At 37.3% G+C, this 27,551-nt stretch overlaps 1 protein-coding gene across 4 annotated transcripts; it reads left to right on the plus strand.

Annotated features, from left to right (window-relative positions):
* Window positions 1–27,551, plus strand: Ptp4a2 (protein tyrosine phosphatase 4A2). Of its 4 annotated transcripts, XM_047550507.1 has the most exons (7): window positions 16–404; window positions 4,371–4,482; window positions 16,312–17,015; window positions 19,862–19,954; window positions 23,294–23,424; window positions 24,654–24,728; window positions 26,230–27,551. In XM_047550507.1, the coding sequence occupies exons 3-7, from the start codon at window positions 16,920–16,922 to the stop codon at window positions 26,336–26,338; spliced, it is 504 nt and encodes a 167-aa protein (XP_047406463.1). In that variant the 5' UTR covers window positions 16–404; window positions 4,371–4,482; window positions 16,312–16,919; the 3' UTR covers window positions 26,339–27,551. The 4 variants fall into 4 exon arrangements, with proteins under 4 accessions (XP_047406477.1, XP_047406463.1, XP_047406456.1 ...); XM_047550500.1 differs by lacking the exon at window positions 4,371–4,482; XM_047550514.1 differs by lacking the exons at window positions 16–404; window positions 4,371–4,482 and adding an exon at window positions 540–557.

The following is a 27,551-nucleotide window of genomic DNA, read 5'->3' on the forward strand; positions in this document are numbered from 1 at the left end:
GCCCCCTGAGGGGCGGCGGCAGGAGCTGGTTCCGGCTGCGCGCGCAGCGGTGGTGGCGGCGGCGCGATCGGCCGGGCTGTAACCGTCGTCTGTCCGGGAGCGGCTGGAGCGGCAGCGGAGGTCGGGCACGGCGCGAGGCGACGCCACAGGGCAGTGGCGGCAGCGGCGGCAGCAGCAGGAGACGCAGCGGCGGCCGCAGCAGCAGCAGCAAGACGGACTCGTGGACACGCGCCGCCGCCGCCGCCGGGCCGGGCCGGGTGTCGCGCGCCGAGGCTGGGGGGGAGTCGTCGCCGCCGCCGCCACCGCTACCGCCGCCGCCGCCGCCGCCGAGGTGACTGAGGAGAGAGGCGCCTCCTCGCTCCCGCCCCCGCCGGACTTCAATGCCCAGTCCCCAGCTCGCCAGCGTGAGTGCGCCCCTCCCGGGCGGCCCCGCGCCGGGGCCTCGGGGAAGGGGAGGGCGGGAGGCGCCGCTGCCATTAGTACAGGCCCGAGACACGTCCCCGGAAGGAGGGCCGGCCCGGGGGCGGGGAGCGCGGCCGGCAGCGTGGAGCGCGAGGGTGGGTGAGCGAGCGGATCGTGTGTGTGGAAGAATGTGGGGCGTGTGTGCGCGCGGGGGGTAGCGCGTGTAGGGCGAGTGTGAGTGTCCTTGTAGGAACGCCGGGAGGGGAGAGTGGGTGGGGGGAGAAAGTACGGGGCGAGTGAGCGTGGGGGAGCCAAGGGAGGCTGGGGGACCAGGGGAGCGTGTGGGCACCGTGGGGGAGCGTGAGCGCGCCGTAGGGGAAAAGGTGAGTGGCAGATGGGGGAGTGTGTAAGGGTGTGCCTGCATTTGTCCAGCGTGTGAGCAGGCATCCTGGACGCCCTTTCCCTTGGTCTTTGTGTGTGGTGGTAGTGAACCTTGGTGTCTTGGGTTGGGGGCAGTTCTTTCCAGGAGCATCTTGTCCCTAGGTCCTTGAGTTCTAGTAAAGAGGACAGGGTTGGAGACTTCTCCCAGTGACACTATGATTCTCTCTCTCTCTCTCTCTTTTTTTTTCTTCTTAGAAAGAATGTGGCCTTTTATTTTCTATCTATAATTTTTTCGCCCATGTTTAGTGATATTAGCATACATTTCTGGGTTTTCAAGGATGTGGTTGCCATTCCCTTCTTAGTCTGGGGGCTCAGACGTAGCCAACACAGACTTCACTCTTGCCCTAGAGCCTACACTCTTGCCTCTATTCAAAAGCATGAACTTTTTTTTTCTTCGTAAAGTTCTAATTTTTCAGGTGAAGGGTATTGTATTGTTAGGTAAAATGAAACAGTATCTTTTGGGTTGTGACTCCTGTTCTTCTGGAGAAAAGTTCCTAAGAAATGACAGCAGTATAACATTGATGAAGAAGAACTGTAGGTTAATTTATTATTTCCTGTAAGTTGTCAAGATATGTAAAGTGACTAGTTATAGAATCACCGTAAGCATTCAGCATATGCTTGTCAATTTAGAGTCACCAGCCCACAACTGCTACTGGATTAGTAGTTAGCACTTACTTGTTGCCATGCTGTATGTATTATGGAGTAATTTCCGGCAGGAAGTGAATGAAGTTATGCCTTGTTAAGTGTGCAAAAGGAAAGGAAGGACACAGAAGGACACATTATCAGGGTTTCAGAATCACTTGGTGGCATACCACTATATTAGTGAAGATGCTAAGTTTGCCAGGATTCTGATCTTGACGTTTTTGAAGTTGAATGGACTAAATCATTGTCGTGAACTTTTCCCATCTGGTGTTGTAGAAATAGGGATTAAAAGGGATTCTTTTTTTTTTTTTTTTTTTTTGGTTATTGGGGTTTGACTCCACTGGCATTTTACCACTGAGCTACATTCCCAGTTCTTTTTTAAAAAATTCAAAAAATTTTTGATATAGGGTTTTGCTAAGTTACTGAGGCTGGCCTCTAACTTGAGACTTTCCTGCCTCAGCCTCCTGAGGACTGAGTTTACAGGCATATACCAGGACAACAGGCAAATATAGGAATTCTTAATGAGGAGTGCCTTGATAGGGATTTCATACCTTGATGATGCAGTCTTAGAAGATAATGCTATCTTTAGAAGTTGGCAGTCTCAATATGACAAGCAAAGAGTAAGGTGGTTCTTTTGATAGTAGACATAATAGAATTATAGGCAAAATCACTGGTAACTAGAAGTTATAAATTTCATTAGTGTTCTTTTTCTCAATCACTAGCATTCTCTGCTTTCAGAAATCATAATGTCACTATTCAGGGATTAATTAGTATTAAGTGCCTACTATGCTACAGGTGTTCTTTATGCGCTCTAATTTAATTCTCAGTCACAATAAAGGTGTTAGTTAACCTTCATTTGCATTCATTCAATGTATTTTGAGTTGCTTCTGTTTGCCAAGCACTAGGAATTTGGTGATGAACTCCCATAGATTTATAGTGATGAGATGAAGAGATACAGAGCCTTACAATGAAAAGTAATTTGTCCCGGGTCACACAGATCATAAGAATGGGAGCTGGTTTAAAAATTGAGATCTTTCTGACTCTAAAGCCCTGATATTTCTCTACACTATACTACCCTCTCAATAGATGGTCTCACTTTGAGATTTCTCATTCACACAGTGACCTAGCAGCATGTACACATGAGAGCTATAGAAGTTAGTGGAGAAAAGGCTGGAGGCACAGGGGTGGTTTTGGGAGATGCTGACTTCAGGCTCTTTGGGACCTAAGCTGAGCTTTTATGTGGGAGGCAAATTTGCCTAGAAACTCTTGGGGCCCCAGGGTGTGTGCTTTGAGACAGTTTTTATGAGGCACCTGGGATAAGTCTGGGAGAGGGAAGTGTGATTAAGAAATGCAGCAGCCTTTTATGTTTTTTGGTTCTTTTGGGGGGGGTAGGTTTTGGGGGGCTGAGTCAACTGGAAGTTGCCACTTTGTGAAAGTTTCTCTGTTGAGATGTGTGCGATACTTAAATCTGGATATTGTGAAGATCTTGTGAGAAAATACATGTGAAAGCACTTTGTTAATTATAAATTAAAATACAGATGCAAAATATTTCCACTAAGTCTTTACTAAGGCAAAAGTTTGTTACATTTAGTAGCTAGAAAAGGCATTTTAGAACACCTTTACAATTGAAAAATAGTCTAGAACTGCTGAACCTGGTTTTTTCTGACTCAGAACAGGGAGTCAGACCACTCCTTCCATGAGTCAGTGAAGTAATATTTAATTTTGAATGAATCAAATTTATAGGCAGAAACTGTTTACAAAATTGTTGAACTTTGGTGGCACTAGAGAAGAGTAAATGTTTGAATGCTTTTGCTTATATAACACTTTTTAAAAATCTGAAAGTCCTCTCTATTAGTATATGTATGTACATATATATAGTTTAGTGGAAAAAAAATTGTGAACAAGTTAGGGTCTTGCTCTATCACTGAGCTACATCCCTGAACTCCTTTCTTGAACTTTTTATTTTGTCCTTTAAAGGTAGTATTTCCTTATGCAGTAATTATAGACTACTTTATAATTGAGACACAAAGTTGAAATTCAGTAGGGATTTAGTTTGCAGAGTTTGTACTTGTTTCTTTTTGTTGGAATGTGGGTTGGTAATCAGTGAAGCCTCTAGAAAAAGCATTTAAAAATAAGATTTAGAGGAACATAAGTTTTTAGCTGTTGCTCTTGCAAGAGTGAAACTTGTTAAAGGGAAATCTAAGGGTTTTTTTTTTTTTTTTCTTCCTTCAGGTATTCCATCAGTTACAGAACTTGTTGAATAGAAGTTTGGGATATTTGAAAATTTTGAGTAACCAGAAATCAGAATCCATAGTTTTAACGTAATGTGGACTAAGTTATGTTTCATGAACAGGGTAGTGGTGGAGATCTAGTGGTCTTGGGTTATTTGTAAAGTCCAACATTAAACTTTAGGGCTTTGGGTTTCAACATTTCCTTCTTGAGAACCTTTTTTTTGTGGTTTTCTTTCCATTTCACATGTTTAAGAAAATTGGTTTATAGATTGCTGAATCCCAAGTTTTGGAATCTAGGTTAAAGGCTATTTGTAAGTAGATGACAGCAGGTAAAAATATTTTTTCCTCTTGAAGCTTAAAGTACTTAAATTGCTTAGTTAACCATGGGTGCCACCAAATGTTGCTTTGAGAAATGGTGATTTGAATCTGTTAATCTGGAATATTAGAGTCTCGTCTTCATTTTTCAACTTCAGAACTGTTATGTATAGAAATGTTTGATAACTTTCTCCAATTACTTGTTTTATCAATTGAAACACATTCTCTAGTTCAGTTGACTTCTTGGTCACTCTTTTGGGACTTGGTGCCTTACAGGAATGCTTGGTGTAGAGCTAAAGTGGATGTTGCCCATAAATCTTTTATTTCTTGGAGTTACAGAAGTCTAGGCTGAACTAGAAAATGTCATCGTCCTAACATCTTCATGAAAGAAGATACATCCAGGCTCTGTCCACTTTCCATAGGTCCCCATGGTGAAGTTACCAGGGCTCAGGTGAGAAAATGATCCTTCTGTATGTCCTAAGTTAGTTTCCCCTGCACTGTAGTTGGCAGATAACACACACACACACACACACACACACACACACACACACATTATGGAGGTATTAGGGATTGAATCTAGAGGCACTTTCTCTCTGAGCTATATCCCCTGTCCTTTTTTCTTTTTCTTTTTTTTTTTTCCTTTGGGTACCAGGGATTGAACCCAGGGGTTATTAACCACTGAGCTGCATCCCCAGCCCTTTTTTGTATTTTATTTAGCAACAGGGTTTCACTTATTTGCTTAGGGCCTTGCTAAGTTTCTGAGGCTGACTTTGATCCTCCTGCCTCAGCCTCCTAAGCTGCTAGGATTACAGGTGTGTGCCACTGTACCCGTCCTCAGTCCTTTTCACTTTTTACTTTGAGACAGTCTCAATTGCTGAGGCTGGCCTGGAACCTGGAATCCTCCTGCCTCATCCTCTTGTCATTGGGATTATAGGTGTACACCATTATGCCTGGCTGCCTGTATGTATTACACAACTTGAATACTTGTGTTTTTTGTTTATATGCACTGATTTTTCTCATGGATACTCTCGGTTAACAGCATCTACTCCAATTTAAGTGGCCTAGAAACTAAATTTCATTATTTGAGTATAAATTTATGCTGTATTGTGCTGGCTTTTTAAACTATACAGAATTTCCAGATGAGGATTTTCTGTGATTCTTTGCTAGTTGAACTTGGTTTGAAAAAATATTTTGAGCATTAGAACAGTCTTTACCTTTAGAGAAGTGGTGTATTTAATTCCTTTCATAGTATTTTTGGGTTGAAATTTCATTCTTCTCAGAAAATGTTAATTCTTTTGGCATAAAATGCACACATGATATATTTGTTTTAGCAGATCACATAAATTACTTTATATTTTTATTTCTGCAGTGGTCAAAAATGTTGGCTCTTAGCTAATGTATCATTTGACATGAATTCAAACTCAATCAAGTCTGTTTTCTTTCATTATTCTGGAAAGTTAAGATCCGAGCATCTTTTTCCATTGTTTACTGGAAGCACTAGGGTGAACTACCACTGTATTTGTAAAGTGGGTGTATGTACATATTTGTTTTTAGTAGCAAAGCAAATTGATATGTTTTCTACTTTCCATTATCGGTGAAAAGCCTATGGTGAGGGAAAAGAGTGCCTGGTTAGTACAGAAGGATATGAGTCATCAGTAGGATTTGTCAGCAAATTGAGAAGGATATGATAGAGAAACAATATAGTGACATTTTTCATTCCAGATGTGTGGTCACAAACAAACTTCCTTTTGGTTATTAGTTTGAATTATGTAAATATGAATCTTTCTTAGTGAAAAGCATGTCAAATATAAGTTTATAGACTATATTCACCTTTGTTTTTCTACCGAGAGGTCCTCAGCCAGTAGAATTTAGTTAAACTTACTCATCTGTTCATTAGGAAAAATAATGCACCTATCACATAGGATTTATTAAGTTGAGAGAATGTTTTTGTTCTGCTTTTTGGTAATTATGGGGCATCTCAAATCCAAAGAGGCAATACTACTACAGCAATATTTCCTCTCTTTTTTCTTGACTGCTATTCTACTTTAAATTTTTTAGAGCTTTTAGAGTATTTTAATTGATATGAAATTCTGTGTATGGTCAAGGTCTCCCCAAAATTATCTAACCAAAGACCACGCTCCTTTCTCAAGTCATACTACATTATGGCCTTTCACTGTTCTTACTAGTTTCTGGCAAAATTTTGCCTTTCCTCAGAAGACTTAATCCTGTTTCATTCTTTTTTGCTTGCTTTGTCTCTTCAAAGTATGTAGCATTAATATGAGAACTGAAATTCTAACAAATATTTTTTTACTCACATTGACTTCTAGGAGTTTGATCCTGGGTAGTGTTTGTATGGTGTGTACATAGAACTGTGCAAATGCCTGTTCAAAGATCAGATCTGCTCCTGAGTGTGGTGGCATAGCCTTTAATTCCAGCTACTACTCGGAAGGCTAAGGCAGAAGGCTTGCAAGTTCAAGGCCAGTCTGGGCAGCTTAGTGAGACCCTGTCTCAAAATTAAAAAATGAAAAGGGCAGGCTCAGTGGTAGAGTGCCCCTAACTTCACTCAGTCTCCAATATGCAAAATTTAAAAAAAAAATTTTTTTTGGCTGCATTTTTGTATCTTTTCGAGGTGGTGCATTTGCAGAAAAGAGGACAAGACATTGAATTTTGCATTATTTAGTTGGAAAGAGAAGGCAGGTGAACCCATGTTGAATTAAGCTAGTGAAAAAATAATAGTAACCTCTTGACTTGATATGATGGATATATTTCACCATTTTTTTTTTTATATATGAAATTCACATATAACATGCAACATTTACTTTGTGTGGTTTTTAGAGGTTGTGAATGTTAGTTACTGTGTTTTGTGAAAGAAAACATTGTGCAATTATCTATAGTTAGTGAATGGACAGTATATTTAAAAGGCCACCAGCAACATACACAGAAAGATAGCTGTGAAATATGTGAATCAAGCAAGCGTAGGAGAGGAAGTGAAATGTAATTAACTTGGTTTTAGGGGAAATTTAGATCAAAATGCCCTAACAAGCAGAAAAACGAGCTCAAACAAAAGAATTTATGCTGACAAGATGTATGTTGGAATGTTTTATCCTATATCCTGTACATGAAAGCTGAGCTTCCTTCTCCCCTGGACAAAATGTATTTTGTCAGTACACTGGACGATATGGGAAATGAGAGAGTTAAGCTAATCCATAAACTGCTAAATTCTGAAGCTTGGTGTTTTTAAAATAATGCTAACAATAGCATGGAAGTTTTTGCTTTGCATGCTGCTTCTGTGCTCTAGGTTATTTTGAAAGGTAATTCAAATAACCTTTCTCAAGTATCTATTTTGCAACCTTAGGGAACTTGCAGCTGTTATAGTCATTCTAACTGTCCTGATACAGACCAGAAAACATTTCACAGTGTTGTTGATGGGCCAAATCCAGGTGTCCTTTTTGATTTTTGTTACTGAATTTGCTTTATTACAATTGAAATTCAAAATTTTAAATATGTTTCTTTAGTAATGAAATCAATTCAGTGAGTACTTCTTAGTTTAATGTATGTATAGAGATGTGGAAACAATGAAAATGATTAAGACTTAAAATGTTCTCCAGGAAAATTGCTAAGCCTTTTGATTAAACAGAGAAGGATGGAGGGAAGAGGGAAAACAAGTGTTAGGATTTAATTTTGTGGGAAAGCAACTTAATTGGAGGTGTGGTTCTTATTATATAAGAAGTTTACCACATTTATTTAGAAAAAGAATGTGCTTAACTTTATAATAAAGAGACTTGGGACTCTTAAAATGCTTATTAAAGTTGTTTTAAACATAAAGTCCGTAGAAAAGATAACCACAATACCTTTGCCTACAAATGAAAAGTATGGATGAATAGAATCAATTTAATGTAATATTAAGAGAGTAACTGAAAAGTTAGATTAATGCCCAATTATGATTATGATGTTAGGATTTTTAATGTTTTAACCAGTATAATTTAAAAAAAAATTAGAAAAAGTGAAAATTGACAGTAGTGCCTTTTGTCCCTTTAAGTTTTATTTTTGAAAGGAAAAATGATGTTTTTGGACAGGAGATTCATCTGGAGAATTGCTAATCTTTAGAGGAAAAATGAAGTACAAAATTGAAAAGTAAATATTTTCAAATGTGGCATAAAATACTTAATATAATTTTTATTTTATAGTTATTGTTGAGGTAGAAATTACTGGAAAAGGACAGCTGCTAATCATCAGGGTACATACAAATTTGAAAACCACTCCCTCTTCATTTGGGTGGGAACAGAGCCACACAGGACTTCAGTAAATAACTGTCACTGTTTTCAGAAGCAGGTGTGATTGTTGGTTAATTGCTTTTCTTTCCCAGTGGCCGGACGTATATCTTCTGCTGATACTGAAATATTGAGATATTTTCCTACCATCAAGGTCAAATTTCTTTTTATGGAACTGATTATTGATTTCTGTACTGGAACTTGATTCTCAAGTTCCCTCCTTCAATGAGGAAGTAGAAAAGTGGGAATAACCAAGAGAGTAACTATGAAACTTTTTTTTTTCTTTTTTAGCAGTAAAAAAGCATCATGTTATTTTTAGCTTATTTACAGATACTTTCAGTCCTAAATTGTAAAGAATTTGATGGATACCTCTTCATCAACTCCCTAGGACTGTAGTTGGTGGGCTTAGGAAAACATATTAATTTGAATCTTTCAAGTTTCCTGAAACCAGATGTATTCATTTTGCTTTGATAAATGCAATAGTAAAGGTGATGAACAAAGGTAACACAGAGCAGTTATTTTTGTAGGACCCTGATGAGTTGGGAGTAAGTCATGAAAGGAGAAAATTTTCATGTTGAGACTAATTAACCAGAAGATAAGTGCTTAATTAGTAAATGTGAGTTCTCCTTAGTTTCCAAGTCTTAATAAACTTTCTCAGATGGTCAAAATGCAGTAGAGTAGTACTTTACTAAAAAAATTCCTTACTTTTTTTTTTTTTTTTTTTTTTTTTGTACCAAGGATTGAACCCAGGAATTCTTAACCACTGAGCCATAGCTCCCCTAGCTCTTTTGAGACAGGGTCTCATTAAGTTGTTTAGAACCTTACTAACTTGCTGAGGCTGGCTTTGATCTGAAGATCCTCCTGCCTCAGCCTCCTAAATTGCTGGGATTACAGGCATACGCCTCTGAGCCTGGCAAGAATTTCCTTACTTTGATGGTTGAGAGGATTTTATGGTTTATTGTTTGACGAGTCTCTGAGTATTAAGATAAGCTTCTCTGAATGTTTACAGTTATTCAGTTACTTGACATTTTCCTGCAAACTCCATGTCCAAGTTGTGGACAAATCCTTTTGGGTTCTACCTCAGAGTGTATCATGAAATTTATCCCTTCTCATCCCCCTTAGTGCTGCAACTTAGATCCAGGGTACCCTTATCTCTCCTGGGTTATAGCAGTAGGCTCCTAATCCATCTCTCTGCTTCCATCCTTACCACCCATATAATCTGTCTTTACAAATAGCAGTTAAATATTTTTAAAACTTTTTTTCTTTTTTTAGTACTGTGAATTGAACCCAGGGACGCTTTGCCCCTGAACTTTTTATTTTGAAACAGGGTCTCACTAAGTTGCTGAGCTTGACCTTGAATTTGTAATCTTCCTGTTTCAGCCTACCTAGTCATTGGAATTATAGGTGTGTGCCACCACGCCTGGCAAATTGTTCTTGAATGAAAGACTTTACTGAATTCTGAATAAGTCTTTCTTATAGCTCCTATAAGATTCATTTACTTCTCTGACCCTGTTTATTCCTTTGTCCTCTCTGTTCCAGTAGCACTGGCCCCCTCTGTTCCTAGAATAAACCAAGCATGAAGCGCATCTCTACCCCATAATCTTTGCTACAGCTAATCTCTTTGCCTGAAATGCTCTTCAAGTATCTATTTGGCTCACACCCCCAGGTCTTAGATAAAATGTTACTCTTTTCAGCAAGACTTACTGGATAGGCTTATTTACAATTGGAATCCCCTATTCCTTTTGTCTGCTAATTCCCCTGCTTTGCACTTTTCTCCATAGCAGTGATATCCTCCCCTAAATTAGAAGATCCATTCTTGTAGAACTTTTTGTTTACTGTTCTTGCTTCCCCTGTAAGAGTATGTGGCACATAGTATCTGTCCAATAAATATTTGAATTAACAAATTATGAATTAATAAATTATTTTGTTCCTGGGGATTGAATCCAGCGACACTTGACTACTGAGCCACATCCCAACCGTATTTTGTATTTTATTTAGAGACAGGGTCTCACTGAGTTGCTTAACACCTCACTTTTGCTGAGGCTGGCTTTGAACTCCTGCCTCTGCCTCCCAAGCAGCTGGGATCACAGGCAAGCGCCACTGTGCCCAGCCCTTTTTATTTTGACACAGGGTCTCACTAAATTGCTGTGGGCCTTGCTGAGTTGCTGATGCTGGCCTCCAACTTGTGGCGCTCCTGTCTCAGCCTCCCAAGTTGCTGGGGTTACAGGTGTATGCCACCACACTGGCAGTTAATTTAAAAAGTTCTTTTTTTTTTTTTTACCGGAAATTGAACATAGGGTCGCTTAACCACTGAGCCACATCCCAGCCTTTTAAAATATTTTATTTAGAGACAGGGTCTCACTGAATTGCGTAGGGCCTTGCGAAATTGCTGAGTTTGGCTTTGAACTCGATCTTCCTGCTTCGGCCTCCCCAGCTGCTGGGATTACAGGCGTGTGCCACTGCGCCCAGCTCATAAATTCTTAAGTAGACATTTGCAAAGAAAACACATAGCTTTTCTTTTCTTTCTTTTTTTTTTTTTTAAACACATAACTTTTCATTTGGTGCTTTTTTGGCAGTTCTGGAGGTTAAACCCATGACCTCTTGCCTGGTAGGCCAGCCCTCTAGCTCTTCTTTGGGTAAATTCTTTACTACTGAAAGAGTAGATTTTTTGTACTTATTTTAATGGGAAGTGCAGGTTTTTTTTTTTTTTTTTTTTTTTATGAAATGAATTTGTTTTAGGAAAACATTGCAGGCATCTAAGTCTTTTTTTTTTTTTTTTTTTTTTTTTTGGTACTAGGAATTGAACTTAGGTACACTTTGCCACTGAACTATATCACTAGTCCTCCCTAAGTTTGCGAGGAGATCCCTAAATTGCTAAAACTGGCCTTGAACTTGCAATCCTCCTGCCTCAGCCTCCCTGGTTGCCCGGATTACAGGTGTTGGCCACAGTGCCCAGCTTGTTTATATTATGCTTGATTATAGAAACTAAGCTGACTCAAATTTGCATGACTTCCTGTTGAATTTCTGGTAAGAAAGATAGCATAGTAAACATCCTTGCTTATTCTTCAGGTCTTTGCCTTTAGGTTTTATTTCCACTTAGTTTTTTTTTTTTTTTTTTTCACAGTTATAATGTGCTCTTTTAATTTAGTGAGTACTGGCATAGGCCATCAAGACAGAGGATTTAATTTATCATTTACTTTGGAGCTACAAGGTTGTGTGTGTGTGTGTGTGTGTGTGTGTGTGTGTGTAAAGCTCGGGTGGGAATGGATTGATAGAATTTTTAAAAGAATGCACAGTAAAATTTGGTTAAATGGGGCTGCTTTTATAAAATTCCTTCTTTGAATTTGTTATATTTATATTTGAACTTAGAATTGTAGTTAGTAGGCAGGACATGATTTTTGCTTATTTATTGTTTTTAACAAGAAAAATGCCTTCCCAGAGTTGTGTAGTTTACAGGCCTGCCTGGGCCAGAGGGACTAGCCCTTTGGAGAGTTTTTCTAATCCTATGATTATAGCACTGTTAAGAACATAGTTACAAATCATTATGGGGTTCTTTATCCTAGAATTCTTAAAAAATGTATATACATGGAAAAAATGAAAACGGTTCAAACGGTATATGTTAAGATAAATTATGGTCCTGACCTCCAACCTCTAGTCCTGCCCTCCCCAGCCTCAGGAAGCCACTGTTTTACCCTCTTATCTTTGTAACCTTTCAAATAAATAGTCTTGGGTATGAAAGCATACGCAGTACTCAAGAAAAATTTCTAAACATACTGTTAATTCTGTCATGCACCTTGGTCTTTTTACTTAGTCTTTTAGCTGTCTTAACATTTCATTATAGATCTTTTGTTTTAAACTTCTGTGTAGTTTTCTAAGATTGTGCTTTTAAATGGTGGATATCGTATTTCCTGCAGTTTGGTTTTAATTCTCATCTAGGTAAATATTAACAGTATACTATTGACCTTGGACATTTAAACTCTAACACACTTTTCTTCAAAGTTTTAAGTCATCTCTTTTATTCCTATGGCAGTGCCCTGTCTCAGCTTATGACTCTGCTTGTTCCTCTACCAGCTCCCTTTCCTCATTCTTTTCTTTATCCCTTCCCTCAGTCATTCCTCTTAATTTGAAATGATTTCTGTCCCAGAACATCCTTTTTAGCCTTTCCAGTGAAGTTATGTTCTTTTGTTGAAGATTGAAATATTGCCTAGGAAGTAGAAATGTCTCAAATTAATATTTTGAAAGTAAGACTCTTTAAAAGATAAAAGGTGGGGATAATCTTTGGGTGCATATTTGAATTTAACTGCTGTTATTTGTCAAGCTTAGATGTAACATCACCTGGTAAAACAAATCAATTTTGGGGGTGGGTGGGTGGGTGGGAGAGTGGCGCTGGCGATCTAACCCATTGCTTTGGGTGTACTACTGAGCTACATTCCCGGTCCAGTAACCAATTTTTACTTAGGTAGAGCAGACTTAATGCCAGAGAGAGAACTTTAGAAGAAAGTTTTCCTGCATGATGTGCAGGTGCAGAATTTATGCTAAAATACAGGGCGCTGCAACTTCTGAGTACTTTACAGCTGTGATAGATTGTTTATTTTTAAAGGCTGTTTTCTTTGCATTCTTATGTGTGTCACCAGAGTTAACATTAGTTTAGCTGAATTAACAGGTGCAAAATTTTTACTGTTGATATGTATGTAGCTGAACTTTTGGAGAGGGGGGGAACAGAAACTTGCTCTTACTGTGTATTTCTTTCTTTGTTTTTTTTTTTTTTTTTTTTTTTTTTTTTTTTTTTTTTGCGGTGCTGGGGATCAAACCCAGGGCCTTGTGCATGCAAGGCAAGCACTCTACCAACTGAGGTGTTTTTCTTTCTTGCTCTTTTTTTTTTTTTTTTTTTTTTTTTTTGGTACTGGGAATTGAACCCAGGAGTGCTTAACCACACATCCCAACCCTTTTATTTCTTTTATTTTGAGACAGGTACTCACTAAGTTTGCTGCAGCTGGTCTCGAACTTTGATCCTCCTGCTTCAGCCTCCCAAGTTACTGGAATTACAGGCGTTAGCCACCACTCCCAGCTTTATCATGTATTAACATTGATAGAACACACTGTTACTTTTGGCAGCAGTTCTTGTGTTGGGACTTCCTATGTATTTTATTTCATTAGGCAAAGCTCTACCACTAAACTATATCATAGTTCATACGTAGGAGCTCTTAGTATTAAGAATTGAAAATCTAATGATGAATTATCATTATCCTTGGAGGTGGTTCTTCCAAACTGAGTTTGGAGGGATAAAATGGGATAAAGCTTGTTCTGTTTGCTGAGCAAACACTGAAGACTAGGTAGAAAACTTAATGCTAAGAGCTATAACCTTTTAAGCCTAGCTGCCACTACAATGCTGGTCTTTCAGTTCTTTGCTCAGCTGACACACGTTTACTGTGATAACATTGAATCAAGGATTTCAGCAGGTTAGAATTTCATGTGTTTTGCTCTGTACTGCATGCAAACCATTGTTCTTTGAGTAGTGCTTTAATTATCTTCCCTTCTTATAGGGTCACAGTTGCAGATACTTGAAGAAAAGTTACACTTGCTTGAAAAAGATTGTAACTTGAAAAATATGTGGGTACCTCCAAAATTGAAGGAAAAAATAATTAGGAAGTTAGGAGATCTGGGTTTTTGTCCTTGATTTGGTACTAATTAGCAGTGTGGTTTTAGTTGTCATTTTAACCTCTTTTGAACCTTAAACATCTTTAGTTTTCAAAATGTCAGAATACATCTGTTTCCCCAGCTCTAAAATTCCTTGGCTATACAAGGAGTACTCAAAATGTTTTTGTGTATAATCTAAGGAGGTTGTGTTTTGGGTTTACAGTTGGAATTATGAATTAGAGTGGTGGAATGTGTTTTGTTTTTTCTTAGATATTTGTTTGTGGTATTTGTAGTTTGAACCCAAGGCCTCTAGCTTGCTAGGCAAGCGTTCTACTGAGCTACATATCTCTAGGGTATCACTAAGTTGTCCAGTCTGGTCTTGAACTTATGATCCTTGCATCTCCAGCCTCCAGAGTAGCTGGGATTGCAGGTGTGTTCCTCCATGTCTGGCAGGTTGTAATGTTTTTACAGTAGTGGCTAACTCATTCTGCTGAGTTCTGACTAAATTTCTTAGAATGCCTTTTTGAATATCATATGTATCTTTCATATTTTAGGAATATTTTAGTTTCATGTTTGTGTCCATGATAATATAATCATAAATTTGCAACTTATTAAATATTACTGTTAAATATACCCATAAGATTATCATTTCAAAAGAATTTAGAAGAATTAAGTTTGAAAGTTTGTAGGCCTAGGTTCTTACCTATATTTCAGTTTTTTCCTGAGATGCTGTACAGCCAGTATCATCCATACCTTTTTATGTAGTCACTTTTTTTTTTTTTTTTTTTTTTTTTTTATGGAACCTGGGGTTTCGGTCTTACTGGACAATTCCTCCGTCACTGATCTTCACCTCCAGCGCAAACATTATTTTTAAATTTTTTAATTTTAATGGTGTCAGGAATTGAACCAAGAGCCTGATGAATGCTAGGCAAGCACCACCACTGAGCTATATATCCTCACCTGGAGACTTCTAAAATAAGCGTTTATTGGTGGTTTAGGGAAGAGGCAAGTGAAAGAAATTAGACCTTGTCTTTGTTTCCAAAGGAGTTTGATTATGTCACTTTCTCTGAGTCAGCTATATAGATTACTGTCTTAAAGCAGAAGGCCTAAACTAATATTAAAAATTCTGCCACTTCTCTTTCTTGCCTTTTATTTGGTAGGGATTAATATTTAGGGTGGAGAATGCTATGTGAAGCATTGACCTTTAGATGACTTTGAGGCAGTGATGTGAAAAATTTCAAAAAGGTACACTGGACTAGAAATGAGAAGGTGAAATTTATACATTATTTGAGTCATTAAGCATTGGTGATAGGTTGGAAAAAAACACATGGCCAATAGAAGACTTTGGTCTGAATTTGGGCTTGATTAATTCATTGTATGATCTTAGAAAAGTCATTTCACTTCTGATCCTCTTCAAGTATGGAGTAACAGCTACCCAGCTGTGAGGAAAAGGAAGTAATTTTTGAAAGTGCTTTATGAGCTGTTATTAAAATTGGGGCTCAGTGCATACATTTAAAAAAATTTTTTTTTAGTTTTCAATGGACGTTTATTTTATTTATTTATATGTGGTGCTGAGAATCAAACCCAGTGCCTCACACATGCTAGGCAAGCGCTCTACCACTGAGCTACAACCCCAGTCCCCAATGCTTACATTTTTAATAGAAATAATTAAATTTGCAAAGTGAAATATCCTCCACATATTTACAGATGTACTTTATATTAACCAATGAATACATGTTAAAGACCTAACCATCAAAGCAGAAAAATAAGGGTGTGTGAGGTTTTATAAAAAGAGTCCATGGAGGAAAGTTTTGAGTACCTCTAATCATTTAAAATGATTTGAATGAATTTAAAAATATAGTTGTTTTAAAATGAGTTGAAACTGGGTGTGGTGGTACACTTCTATAATCCCAGTGATTTGGGAGGCTTAGACAAGAGGATGGAAAATTTGAATCCAGATGCAATAATTTAGTAAAGTTCTAAATTGGCTTTAAGCAACTTAGATCCTGTCCAAAAAAAAAAAAAAAATTAAGAGGTGGGGATATAAATCAGTGGTATACCACCCCTGCAGGGGTTAAAAATCCCCAGTACATAACACCCCCCCCCCAAAAAAAAAAAAAAAAGACTAAAAATAACTTATTGGCAAAGAAGCATCATTGAACCCAATTTAAAAAAAAACAAAGGTGTACTTTAAAATCTCTCGATTTTTAAAACTTTGTTATATCCTTAATCCTGTTCTTCATAGGTGGCAATAATTTAGAATTGGTGGCATTTTACATCTTTGACTGTTAAAGAATGTATTTTTGACTTAAGTCATTGTATTTACTATGCTGTCAACCTTATTTCATTTTACTTATGTTTTTCTCCCCCAGGTTTTTCGTTGGAATATACGTTGCACATTTATGGCGATTCTGAGTGTGAGGGCAGACTTCTGCCAGGCTCAGCACAGCGTTTTCGCTGACAAGTGAGCTTGGGGGTTCTATGTGCCATAATTAACATTGCCTTGAAGACTCTGGACACCGAGACTGGCCTCAGAAATAGTTGACTTTTTTTTTTTTTTTTTTTTTAATTGCAAGCATATTTCTTTTAATGACTCCAGTAAATTAAGCATCAAGTAACAAAAGTGGAAAACGACCTACACTTTTAATGTGTCTCACTAGTGCCTAAATGTAGTAAAGGCTGCTTATGTTTTGTATGTAGTTGGATTTTTTTGGACTCCGAAGGAATCCATCTGCAGACATTGAGGCCCAAGTTGAATTTGGATTGGAGTGGATTCTAAATACTTCTGCTTATCTTGAAGAGAAAAGCTTCATAAAGAACAAACAAGTTGAATAGAGAAAATACTGATTGATAATAGGCATTTTAGTGGTCTTTTTAATGTTTTCTGCTGTGAAACATTTCAAGATTTATTGATTCCCCCCCCCCCAATTTTCCCCATCATACTCACACACACGCACGCTCACACTTTTTATTTGCCATAATGAACCGTCCAGCCCCTGTGGAGATCTCCTATGAGAACATGCGTTTTCTGATAACTCATAACCCTACCAATGCAACTCTGAACAAGTTCACAGAGGTAAGATTGTATGTAGTACAGTCTACTTTTTGGATTGATTTATAGGTAAAATCCCATTAAAGATTGACCTTATTTTTTAAAAAGAAAATCCTTATAATTTTTGGATGATTGATCTGCCAGTACTGAATTGAATTGGGTTGAAATAGTTATAATAGATTTTTGAAAAAATACTGATGGGATTTGGGAATGCCATAGAGATTATCTAGTACTATGTTTATTCTTGTGTCTTTTCTATATTCGTATAGCTTTTTGTCATACTTTAGTCAACATTACAATAAGCCATTTTATTATGCAACAAGCCATGTTTGTGCTTAAGGTCACAGATAGAAAAACCCTCTGAGATGTGGATACCACTATTTCCCTTTAATCAATGACAAAATTAAGGTTCAGAGCCATTTAGTAACTTGCCTAATGACACATTATCTGTAGCAAAACTGGTACTTAACCGGGTCTGTCATACTAAAACACTTGTTATACCTTGAATATTCTAACCATCCTTGATGAAAAGCCACTCCAACACTACTTAGTAACAGCAGCCATCATATATACAGGAACAGAAACTTGGAGGAAAGTTTTATCAGAGCCTTGATATCCACCCGCTTTGGTACCAGGGATTGAACCCAGGGGTGCTCAATGACTAAGCCACATCCCCAGCCCGTTTTAATTTTTTATATTTTTATGTAGAGAAAGGGTCTCACTAAGTTTCTTAGGGCCTGCCTCCCTAAGTTGCTGAGACTGACTTTGATCCTCCTGCATGAGCTTCCCAGGCAACTGGGATTTCAGGTGTTCTCTACCATACCTAACTCATAAACATTCAATGCATAACAGCGATTGAAGGAATCTGTCTACTGCCCCTCCAGTTTTTTTGTTTTTTTGTTTTTTTTTGTTTTGTTTTGTTTTGTGATAGTGGGGATGGAACCCAGGGGTGCACTCTACCACAAAGCAAACATCCCCCTAGCCCTTTTTATTTTTGAGATGGGGCCTTGCTAAATTGTTAGACTGGCTTCAGCTTGGGATCCTCTTTCCTTAGCCTCCTGAGTAACTGGGGTTATAGACTGTGCCACTGCATCTGGCTGGAGTTCATTTTAGTGGGATTTTATTTGTATTTTTGAAACCAATTTTTAAAACGCATTGTTACAATATTTATAACTTTTCAGAGGCAGACCTTGAACAATTAAAATAACTTTATTCTTGAGATAATTGAACGATAGATACTTTTTATAGGATATTACTGTTTAAATTTTTTTATAGTTGTAGATAGATAGCATGCCTTTATTTATTTATTTATTTTATATGGCACTAAGGATCGAACCCAGTGCCTCACACATACTAGGCAACTGCTCTGTTACCGAGCCCAGCCCCAGCCCCAGGATATTACTGTTGATACTTATTTTATACTTATACTTCTTTGAGGTTCCTGAATTCACATGCAGTGTGCAAATTGATTCCAAGATCTTTGTGTCCTCAGGTTATTCAGTCACCTTTAAGTCTGGCTGAATTATGTGCTATTATTTTAGCCTATGGAGTCCTTGGCTATGAACTCCAAAAGTGGCATTGGCCACTATCCTACAACTATAAAAAGATGGTGGTCCCTTGAAGATAGGTAGTCGTTGGTTCAGGCGTTCACCACACAAAGGTTTTTATAGGAGAGAACCAAGGTGTCTGACTATAGTTGTGTATTGACTTTTTAAAAAAAAAAAATCACTTTTTCTTCTTAATTTCAAAGTTGCTTTATTATTTTAAAAAAGCAGTACATGCTTATTACCAAAAAAAAAAAAAAAAAAATCTTTATACAAAGAAAATAAGACTATTTCAGGGGGATTGAACTGGGGTATTTGGGATTGAACTCAGGGTTGCTTTACCACTGAGCTACATCCCCAGCCCTCTTTATTTTTTTAGAGACAGGGTCTCTCAAAGTTGCCAAGACTAGTAGCTAACTTGGGATCTTCCTGCCTCAGACTCCCAAGTAGCTGCGATTATTATATGTGTGCACCCAGTATTATTTTTAAATTGGAGTTTTGCAGGTTGCCTAATCTTCCTCTTCTAGAGACCAGCTGGGGTTACTGGTCTGTGTTTCTATACCCCATAACTTAATTGCTAATACCTGGCTTCTAGATGTTTTTTCTGCATATGTATATTTGTAGATATACATATTGATAGGATCATGATATATGTTTTTTAATTTATTTATTTGGATACTGAAAATTAAACCCAGGTAAACTTTACCACTGAGCTACATCCCAGCCCTTTTTATGTTTTTAATTTGAGAGAGGGTCTCACTCAGATGCTTTGGGCCTTGCTAAGTTGCTGAGGCTGGCCTTGAACTTGAAATCCTCCTTCCTCAGCCTCCCAAGCTGTTGGGGTTGTAGGTGTTGCCACCATGCCTGGCTATTTTAAAATATTGTCCCCTGCCTCTTTAGTATTATTTTCATAGTTATCTTAGCTTTCACTGTATTGGTATGCCTTGTCTCCTTTAACCTTTCCTTTGTTTTGGGACCATTAATATTATTTCCAGTTTTTCAGGAACATGTTGCTGCCTGTATCTTTGTATATATCCTTGCTTATTTCCTTGTATACATTCCCAGAAGTAGAATCTCTAGGACAAAGTGTATGCGAACTTCTAAGGGTTTTGTGCTATGCCACCAAATAACCCTTTAAGAGATGAATCTTATTTACCTCCCACTGAGAGTGCGTAAGTGTCCCTTATGTGTTATTACAATGAGAATGATTTTGATTTTTTTTTTAGAGAAAGATATCTTACCGTTTTAATTTATGACAGTACATTTCTAAAGCTTTGAATGCAGATTCCAAAAGCAAGTTCTCTTATAATTGTTTCTTTTTTAAAGGAACTTAAGAAGTATGGAGTGACAACTTTGGTTCGAGTTTGTGATGCTACATATGATAAAGCTCCAGTTGAAAAAGAAGGAATCTACGTTCTAGTGAGTGTGTAGTGTTATAGTTTTATTTGAGACAAATAAATTGTACTTTCTAATACAGATATTTATAAAACTTGATGCTTGGTAGTTTTGCTTTTTAAGGTTATAATAGTAAACACAATATTGATAACAATCTTTAAAATTTCTTTGGATCAGCTGGGTGTGGTGGTACATGCCTGTAATTCCAGTGATTTGGGAGGCTGAGCAGGAGGATGGCAAGTTAAAAGCCAGTTTCAGCAATTTAGCCAGGCCCTAAGCAATTAAGCAAGACCCTGTCTCAAAATAAAAAGGGTTGGGGATGAAAATAAAATTCCTTTTGATTAATTGGCAGTTTTGTTCAGTTGTGTTCTTAAAGTCTACAAATGCAAAGCATTTTCTACAAATGCATAGTTTCTGATGCTTTGGTAGATTTCTGAGGAGATTTTGTGGGATTAATTTCTTTAATAGTTCAATTTGAACACAAAGTGGTTGAAATTATTTTAAGTTAAATTCCTCTGTAATATTTATGCTGTTTCCTTATAGAAAACAGGAGCCTCAGATTAAAATGTTTTACCTTCTTTCCTAAATAGTAGTCTGAATCACAGGAGTGGTTTTTGGGAGCATGTTAGGAAATGACATTATGGTTAGATGTAATAGAACTATTTGATTTAATTGTAGGAAGGCAAGGTAAGAGGAGAACTAGAAGTTCTGTAAATAGGAAGAAAGTAATGAGGAAGATATTAGTCAAAGGTTATGTTTTTACTTCTTATTGAGAGGTAGTTCTATAATCTTTTTTATTACATTGGTCAGTGGTTAGAAAGGCAGTTAATGCAAAGAATAAATTTCCTGTTGGTAAAACAACTATTGTTCTGTAACACAGGGGTGCTTTACCACTGAGCTACATCCCCAGTGCCCCATCTTCTTAGACAGGGTCTCACCAGTGTTGCTTAGAGCCTTGCTAGGTTGCTGAGGTTGGCCTTGAACTTGTGATTTTCCTGCCTCATTACAAGTGTGCCTCACCACCCCCCTGCCCTGCTGCTTTTTTCTAGCAGTATGGCATGATAATAGTATGCTTGCATTCCCATACCTAATTTATGGTCCATGGGTTGGAAATCACTGAGGATAAGTGGAAACATGTAAAATGCTGCCTTGTTTTTTTTTTTTTTTTTTTTTTTTTTTAAATAAAAGCATTTTTAAATTCTGAAATTAAGTCAAATACAAGTTGATTTCCCCGTATTTGTGAGTATATTCTCCAGTGGATAGATGAGAAAACTTGTTTGATGTGTGGCATCTAAGTGACTTTGGATTGACCATAGTCAGTTGAATCAGTAATGTTAGTAAACATTTTCATGAAATAGAAATAAACTAAAGAACCTGAACTAGTTTGTTGAATATAATGTTAGGTCTAGGACTAATTCCAGGCCTTTAACTTTAGCTTTTTGTTTTGTTTTAAATAGCTATTATCAGATAAAATTAAAGGTTTAATTTAAACTTGAAAAAACAAGAATATTTAGTGTTAAAGTTGGAATTTCCTTTTTTCACAGAGATTTAAGATGGAGTTAATTTACATTTGCCAGGTGAAGAGGGTTTGGAACATTTAACTATAAGAGGATCTCCCTCAAATAAGACCTTTTAATCCTTTGAATGTGCTTGCAAATCAAAGGCCACTGGAAGAGATTAATGTTAGTTTCAGCTCTGTCAATTTGAGGTTCAGATATTTCTAAATGAAGAATTCTTTTTAGTCGGGCGTGGTGGCACATACTTGTAATCCCAGTGGTTTGGGAGACTGAGGCAGGAGGATTGAAAGTTCAAAGCCAGACTCAGCAAAAGCAAGGTACTAAGCAACTCAATGAGACTCTATCACTAAATAAAATACAAAAATAGGGCTGGGGATATGGCTCAGTGGTCAAGTGCCCCTGAGTTCAATCCCTGGTACCAAAAATGAAAAAAAAAAAAAAAGCTTTTATTTTTTTCTTTTTGTGGTATGGGGGTTGAACTGAGGCCTCCAACATGTTAGGCATGCACTTTTATCTCCGGATTATACCCTTAGCGTGCGTGTGTGCATGTGTGTTTTAAAGAAATACGAGAAATATGAGTAAGGGAAAGTTTTCTTAAGAGGTGCATTTTAAGGGCATATTACAGGAAGTAAGCTCTTGACTAAGGTGCTTTTGATTTTACTGCTGTTTATAGTTAAATTCTGTAGTGACATTTATAATAACACTGACAGCCTTTTAATTATGGGGTGTAGTTGACAATTCAAACATAATGTGCTGTTGTGGCTAATGGACTACACGAAGTGTTCTAGTGGTGCCAATAATGAGTGCAGAATCAATTTAGTGCTCTGTTGCTTTTTTCTTTCTCTAGTATCTTAAAGTGTTCTTAGTCTCATTAGAATAACCTTGTTCTTAAAAAAAAATTTCCCAATGGTGTTTTTGCATTTCAGTCTTTGAGAGGAGAGTGAGTGTGTAAAATGTAAATTCTAGGCATTTTTGTAGGTTTCTTAGGATCTCTTGCTAGGTAGCAAGGAAGAACTCATACAGCCTAAGTTGATGAGTACAAAAAGAGAAAGGAATATTTTGTGGTATTGTCTTTATTAAATAGAATATGTATAACTTAGGTGGAGATTTAACATTTTGCTACTTTTTTTTTTTTTTCTTTGTACTGGGGATTGAACTCAGAGGCACTCAACCACTGAGCCACATCTCCAGCTCTATTTTGTATTTCGAGACAGGGTCTCACTGAGTTGCTCAGTGCCTTGATGTTGCTGAGGCTGGCTTTGAACTTGAGATTCTCCTGCCTTGGCCTCCTAAGCTGCTGTGATTACAGGCGTCCTTTTAAAATTTTTTTGGATAAGATAAAGATGTGTGTTTGGTAGGTTCACTAATTATTGAGTTTATCCTTTCTCTAAGAAAGATATAAGTCATCTGGAAGATAATTCTGAAAAATGCTTGTAGACACCATTGAGACTCATTTGGTATACTTTGCCAGAGTGGACTTTTAAATCATGTTGACATGTGATTATTCTCTTACATGGTCTTGGCTTTAATTGTAGTTTTCCCGTTATGTCTACTACCTGATAAAATATTTGGGAAAACATTAGCTATTATGACTGATAAAGAGATTTCTGTAGGATAAATTTAGATGGTTGTGACACTTTGCATTTCTTTGAGAAGATTAATTTATTTGGCAAATTAAATTTCAGTCTTAGGTACTTTTTTAGCAATGATCAGAATTGTTTTAAGAACAGGTATATATGGCATAGTTCAAGTAGGCCTGCCTTGTCTATTCTGTGTGGCTCTTCTACATCAGGATGTTAGTCCTGGAGAAAATATCAATTTAATGTAAGAGGTCATTTCTTTTTAGGATTGGCCATTTGATGATGGAGCTCCACCCCCTAATCAGATAGTAGATGATTGGCTGAACCTGTTAAAAACCAAATTCCGTGAAGAGCCAGGTTGCTGTGTTGCAGTGCATTGTGTTGCAGGATTGGGAAGGTAAACTCCTACTTTTTCTTTTTTTAGTCTGAATTCATTATCATGCCTGAGTAAGCCCATTAAATATTTCCCTTTGGTAGAAATTTGCATGTATTATTCTAAATAACATGAAATTGTTGGAAAAGAAAATGAGAGCAAAAGTTAGTATCATGATTTCTGATTGTCTGATTGATTCTGATAGCATATTGCACTTAGATTTTTTATTTTTTTCCCATTTCAAGAAATCAGAGATTTTAGATCATTGAAATGGGCAACAAAATTAAAATCATTTTAGAGATTGAGGATTCTAACTTGGTTAATTTTGGATTGAGACAAATGGAAAGTTAATAGGTGGAAACCAGATGGCTGAACTTTAAACTCTTAAAAGGAGATGTATAGACAATAGGAATTGACTGATTTCCTTTTTTCTGAGTGTTGCTTTGGCTGAAGTTGCAACACTCTCATCAACAGCACATTAAATGCCAATTTATGATATGCACTTTGACTCAAAACATTAGTGCAAGCTGCCATTGCCTCAAGGTGGTGGTGACTCAGGCTGTTAGCTCTGCTTAGCCCTTTTTTTTTCAGTGTGGTCTTTTTTTTTAGAAGGTTCAGTTTCACTCAGTATCCTGAAGGCTGATGATAGTATTATAACTTAGGGCAATTTCATTTCTTTATTTTAAATTTTTTTGGTACTGGAGATTGAACTCAAAAGTGCTATGCCACTAATCCACATTTCCGGCCCTTTTTATTTTTTATTTTGAGACAGGGTCTCACTAAGTTGTTGAGGCTGGCTTTGAACTTGCAATCCTCCTGTCACGGCTTCTCAAATTGCTGGCATTATAGTCATGTGCCACTGTGCTTGGCTAGGGCAATTTTATTACTAGTAGTTATACTAGTTAGGTAGTTCACCTTTGATGCCCTATAATGGGCTTTTTTAAAACATTGTTTTTTTTAGATTTAAAAAAAATATATAATGATGAAAAAATTTGGAGTTATGTGATGATTTTAAAAAGCAAACATATCTTACTATGAGTTTAGAATTTAGTGCTTTACTAAAAATAGATAGTATCATAGATGCTATGATAGAAATATTTTTACTGTATTGGAAAATACCGGATATTTTAGTAGATGGAAAAAGTTAAAGTTCAGGCTTTGTTTTGTTTTAGTAATATGTAATCCTGCATTTTTAAAAATCCTTTAATTCCAAAAAGACTTTTGGATATTTGCAAATAGGTTTTTCTTTGCAGGGCACCTGTGCTGGTTGCACTTGCTTTGATTGAATGTGGAATGAAGTATGAAGATGCAGTTCAGTTTATAAGACAGTGAGTATGAAATTTTTATGTTCAGAAACACATAAAGCAAGATCATGCTTGATGAAGGAATTATGAAAAGTACTTGTAATATGGAATAAATTGCTGACTTTGCCTTAAAGTAATTGTTTGAAGGTATACAAAATCTCAAACAAGTGATAAAGGGACTCAGTATTACTGGCTCCTAGGTTTAAAGGTTTTCAGATTTGGGTGTTAAATTTGAACATTGTAGACTGTATCCAGTATGTAATTTGAATATGTAGGAATCTTGAAAATGGATAATTAGGTAGTGTCTCATTGATCTAATGCCCCTTTTAATAGATCCCAAAATAATGTCCATATGCAACTTTGTGTTACCAAGAGGCAAGGAGAATGTATAGAGGAGCAGATTAATCACCCTGGACTCTTAAGTGATATGTTCAGGCACAAAATTAGGATGGCTGTACTCAGACAGAATGTTGGTCAGCATTGATCTGAAATAACAGGCCATGGCATTTTTTGGTCTAGAATTCTTTGTCAGTTATTGTCTTGCCCTTTCAACCTTTTCTCTTTTTTTCTTCTTATTTTGGTACCAGGGATTGAACCCAGGTGCTATTAACCACTGAGCCACATCCCCAGCCCCCCCCCCCCCCGTTTTTTTTTTTTTTTTTTTTTTTTTTTTTTAATTTTGAGACAGGATCTCACTGTCTTAGGGCCTTGCTAATAAATAAGTTGCCAAGGTTGACTTTGAATTCATGATCCTCCTGCCTCAGCCTCCCAAGTTGCCATGGTCCCTGGCTCAACTCTCTTTAAAAAAAGAAGAAAGACTGTGACAGAGGGCATGAAATATATGGTAGTAACTCTGAGACCGTAACCTATTATTATTGAATGCTATCTGCTATCTGTGTATGTCTTGAACCTGCTGCTTCATCTTAATCTGTTTTGTTTTTTTGTTTTTTTTTTTGTTTTTTTTCCCAAAGTATCCTAAATACTTTGTATTTTTACTGGAGATTGAACCCAGGGCTTTGATTTACTAGACAAGTGCTCTACCCCTGAGCTGCATCCCCAGATTTTTTAAGTTTTGAGATCAGGATCTTTATAAATTGACTGGCCTCCTGAGTAGCTGGGATTTCAGGCATATGTCACTGTGTGCAGCTCATTCTCATCTTTATTTAAATATATTGCAATGAGGGCTCGGGATGTAACTCAGTTGATAGAGTGCTTGCCTTGCATGCACAAAGCCCTGGGTTCAATCCCCAGCACCACACACATGCGCGCGCGCACACACACACACACACACACGCACACAATAATATATATATTGTAATGATAGTCATCAAAGGAAAAATTTCTGGGAAGGCTCAGAAAGTTCATGTTGCAACTTAGATCTTTAAAAAGGGATGCGGTATGGGACATTGGTTTTCAGTAGGGTGTAGTTAGTTAGAAAGACTTTAAAACCATAAATAATGCATCTCAAGTGAATCAGAAATCTCTTTTATTACATGGTAAAAATCTGTCATTCTTGTGTTTTCAGAAAAAGAAGGGGAGCATTCAATTCCAAACAGCTGCTTTACTTGGAGAAATACCGACCTAAGATGCGATTACGCTTCAGAGATACCAATGGGCATTGCTGTGTTCAGTAGAAAGAAATGCAAACGAAGGCTTATGCAATTGTGGCATTTAGAGGGAACTCTTGGTACCTGGAAATGTGAATCTGGATTTACCTGTGTCATCGAAGTAGTGATGGATTCAGTACTCCTCAACCACTCTTCTTAATGATTAGGAAAAAGTAAACAAATAAGAAATCCCTCTACAACATGAATAAAATGTTTAAGAAAAGAAAAAAATGAAAGAAAAAAGGGATTAATTCAGTGAAGGATGATTTTCTCCTAGTTTTGGAGTTTTAATTTCTGTCAGGATTGAATTATTTTAATATCTCCTGTCTTTTTTTTTTTTTTTAACTTTTTTTCAAAATAGGTCTCTAAGGAAAACCAGCAGAATATTAGCCTGTGCAGAACCACCTGTTTGGGGAGCACATTCTTTCATTATGCTTGGCACATAGATTTCCCTGTGGTGGGATTTTTGGGGGGAGGAAAGGGGTGCATTTTTCCCCTCTTTGCTTTCTCTTGTCCCCTCTTTTCCTCTGATACACATTGTAGATGGAATAGGAGAAGCCCTTATTGCTGTAGATTTGCGTGCAGTCTGGCAGCCTTAAGCCCACCTGGGCACTTTTAGAGGAAAAAAAAAACAAAAAAACAAACAAACAAACAAACAAAACACCCAAAAAAAAAAAAAAAAAAAAAAAAAGGTGGCATGCAGGTGGTTTTAGTCTTTACTGAAGGAGTGTTCATGTTAGTTTCTTTTCCTCAAAGCCCTGATCTAACATTAGGCAAAGTAGCCAAGAGCCTTTCGTTTTGGTAAATTAGTGGGGAAATAGCTTTTGAAGAGGAGTCTTCTCAAAAAACTTAGCTGAGAGTAGAATTCTTCTCTTTCCCAACCAATGAAGCTAAGTGGGTATCCCAGAAACTTGTTTTCTGAGAGGACAGCTCTAGTCCATTACTAAAAATATGTCCAGGCAGCGAATTAGCACACTCTACAAATGGTAGAATCGTGGACTATAGCACTACTCTGATTTTCTGTCTAATGTCAGGGAATGCTGGTAGCTTAAAATTTTTACTTTAGGACTTATTTGTACTCTGAATTTTCAGAAATGGCCGGAGGAGCAACAACAAATTCACAATATTTAGGTCTTGAGAAATGCTTGTGGTGGTCATTTTCTGAACTACTCCCAATATGAATAGTTCAGTTGAACCACTGAATGCCTTGTTATTTTCTTTCTAGATTCTTTTTGAGATT

Source organism: Sciurus carolinensis, chromosome 1 (assembly GCF_902686445.1).
Source record: "Sciurus carolinensis chromosome 1, mSciCar1.2, whole genome shotgun sequence".
Lineage (NCBI taxonomy): Eukaryota > Metazoa > Chordata > Mammalia > Rodentia > Sciuridae > Sciurus > Sciurus carolinensis.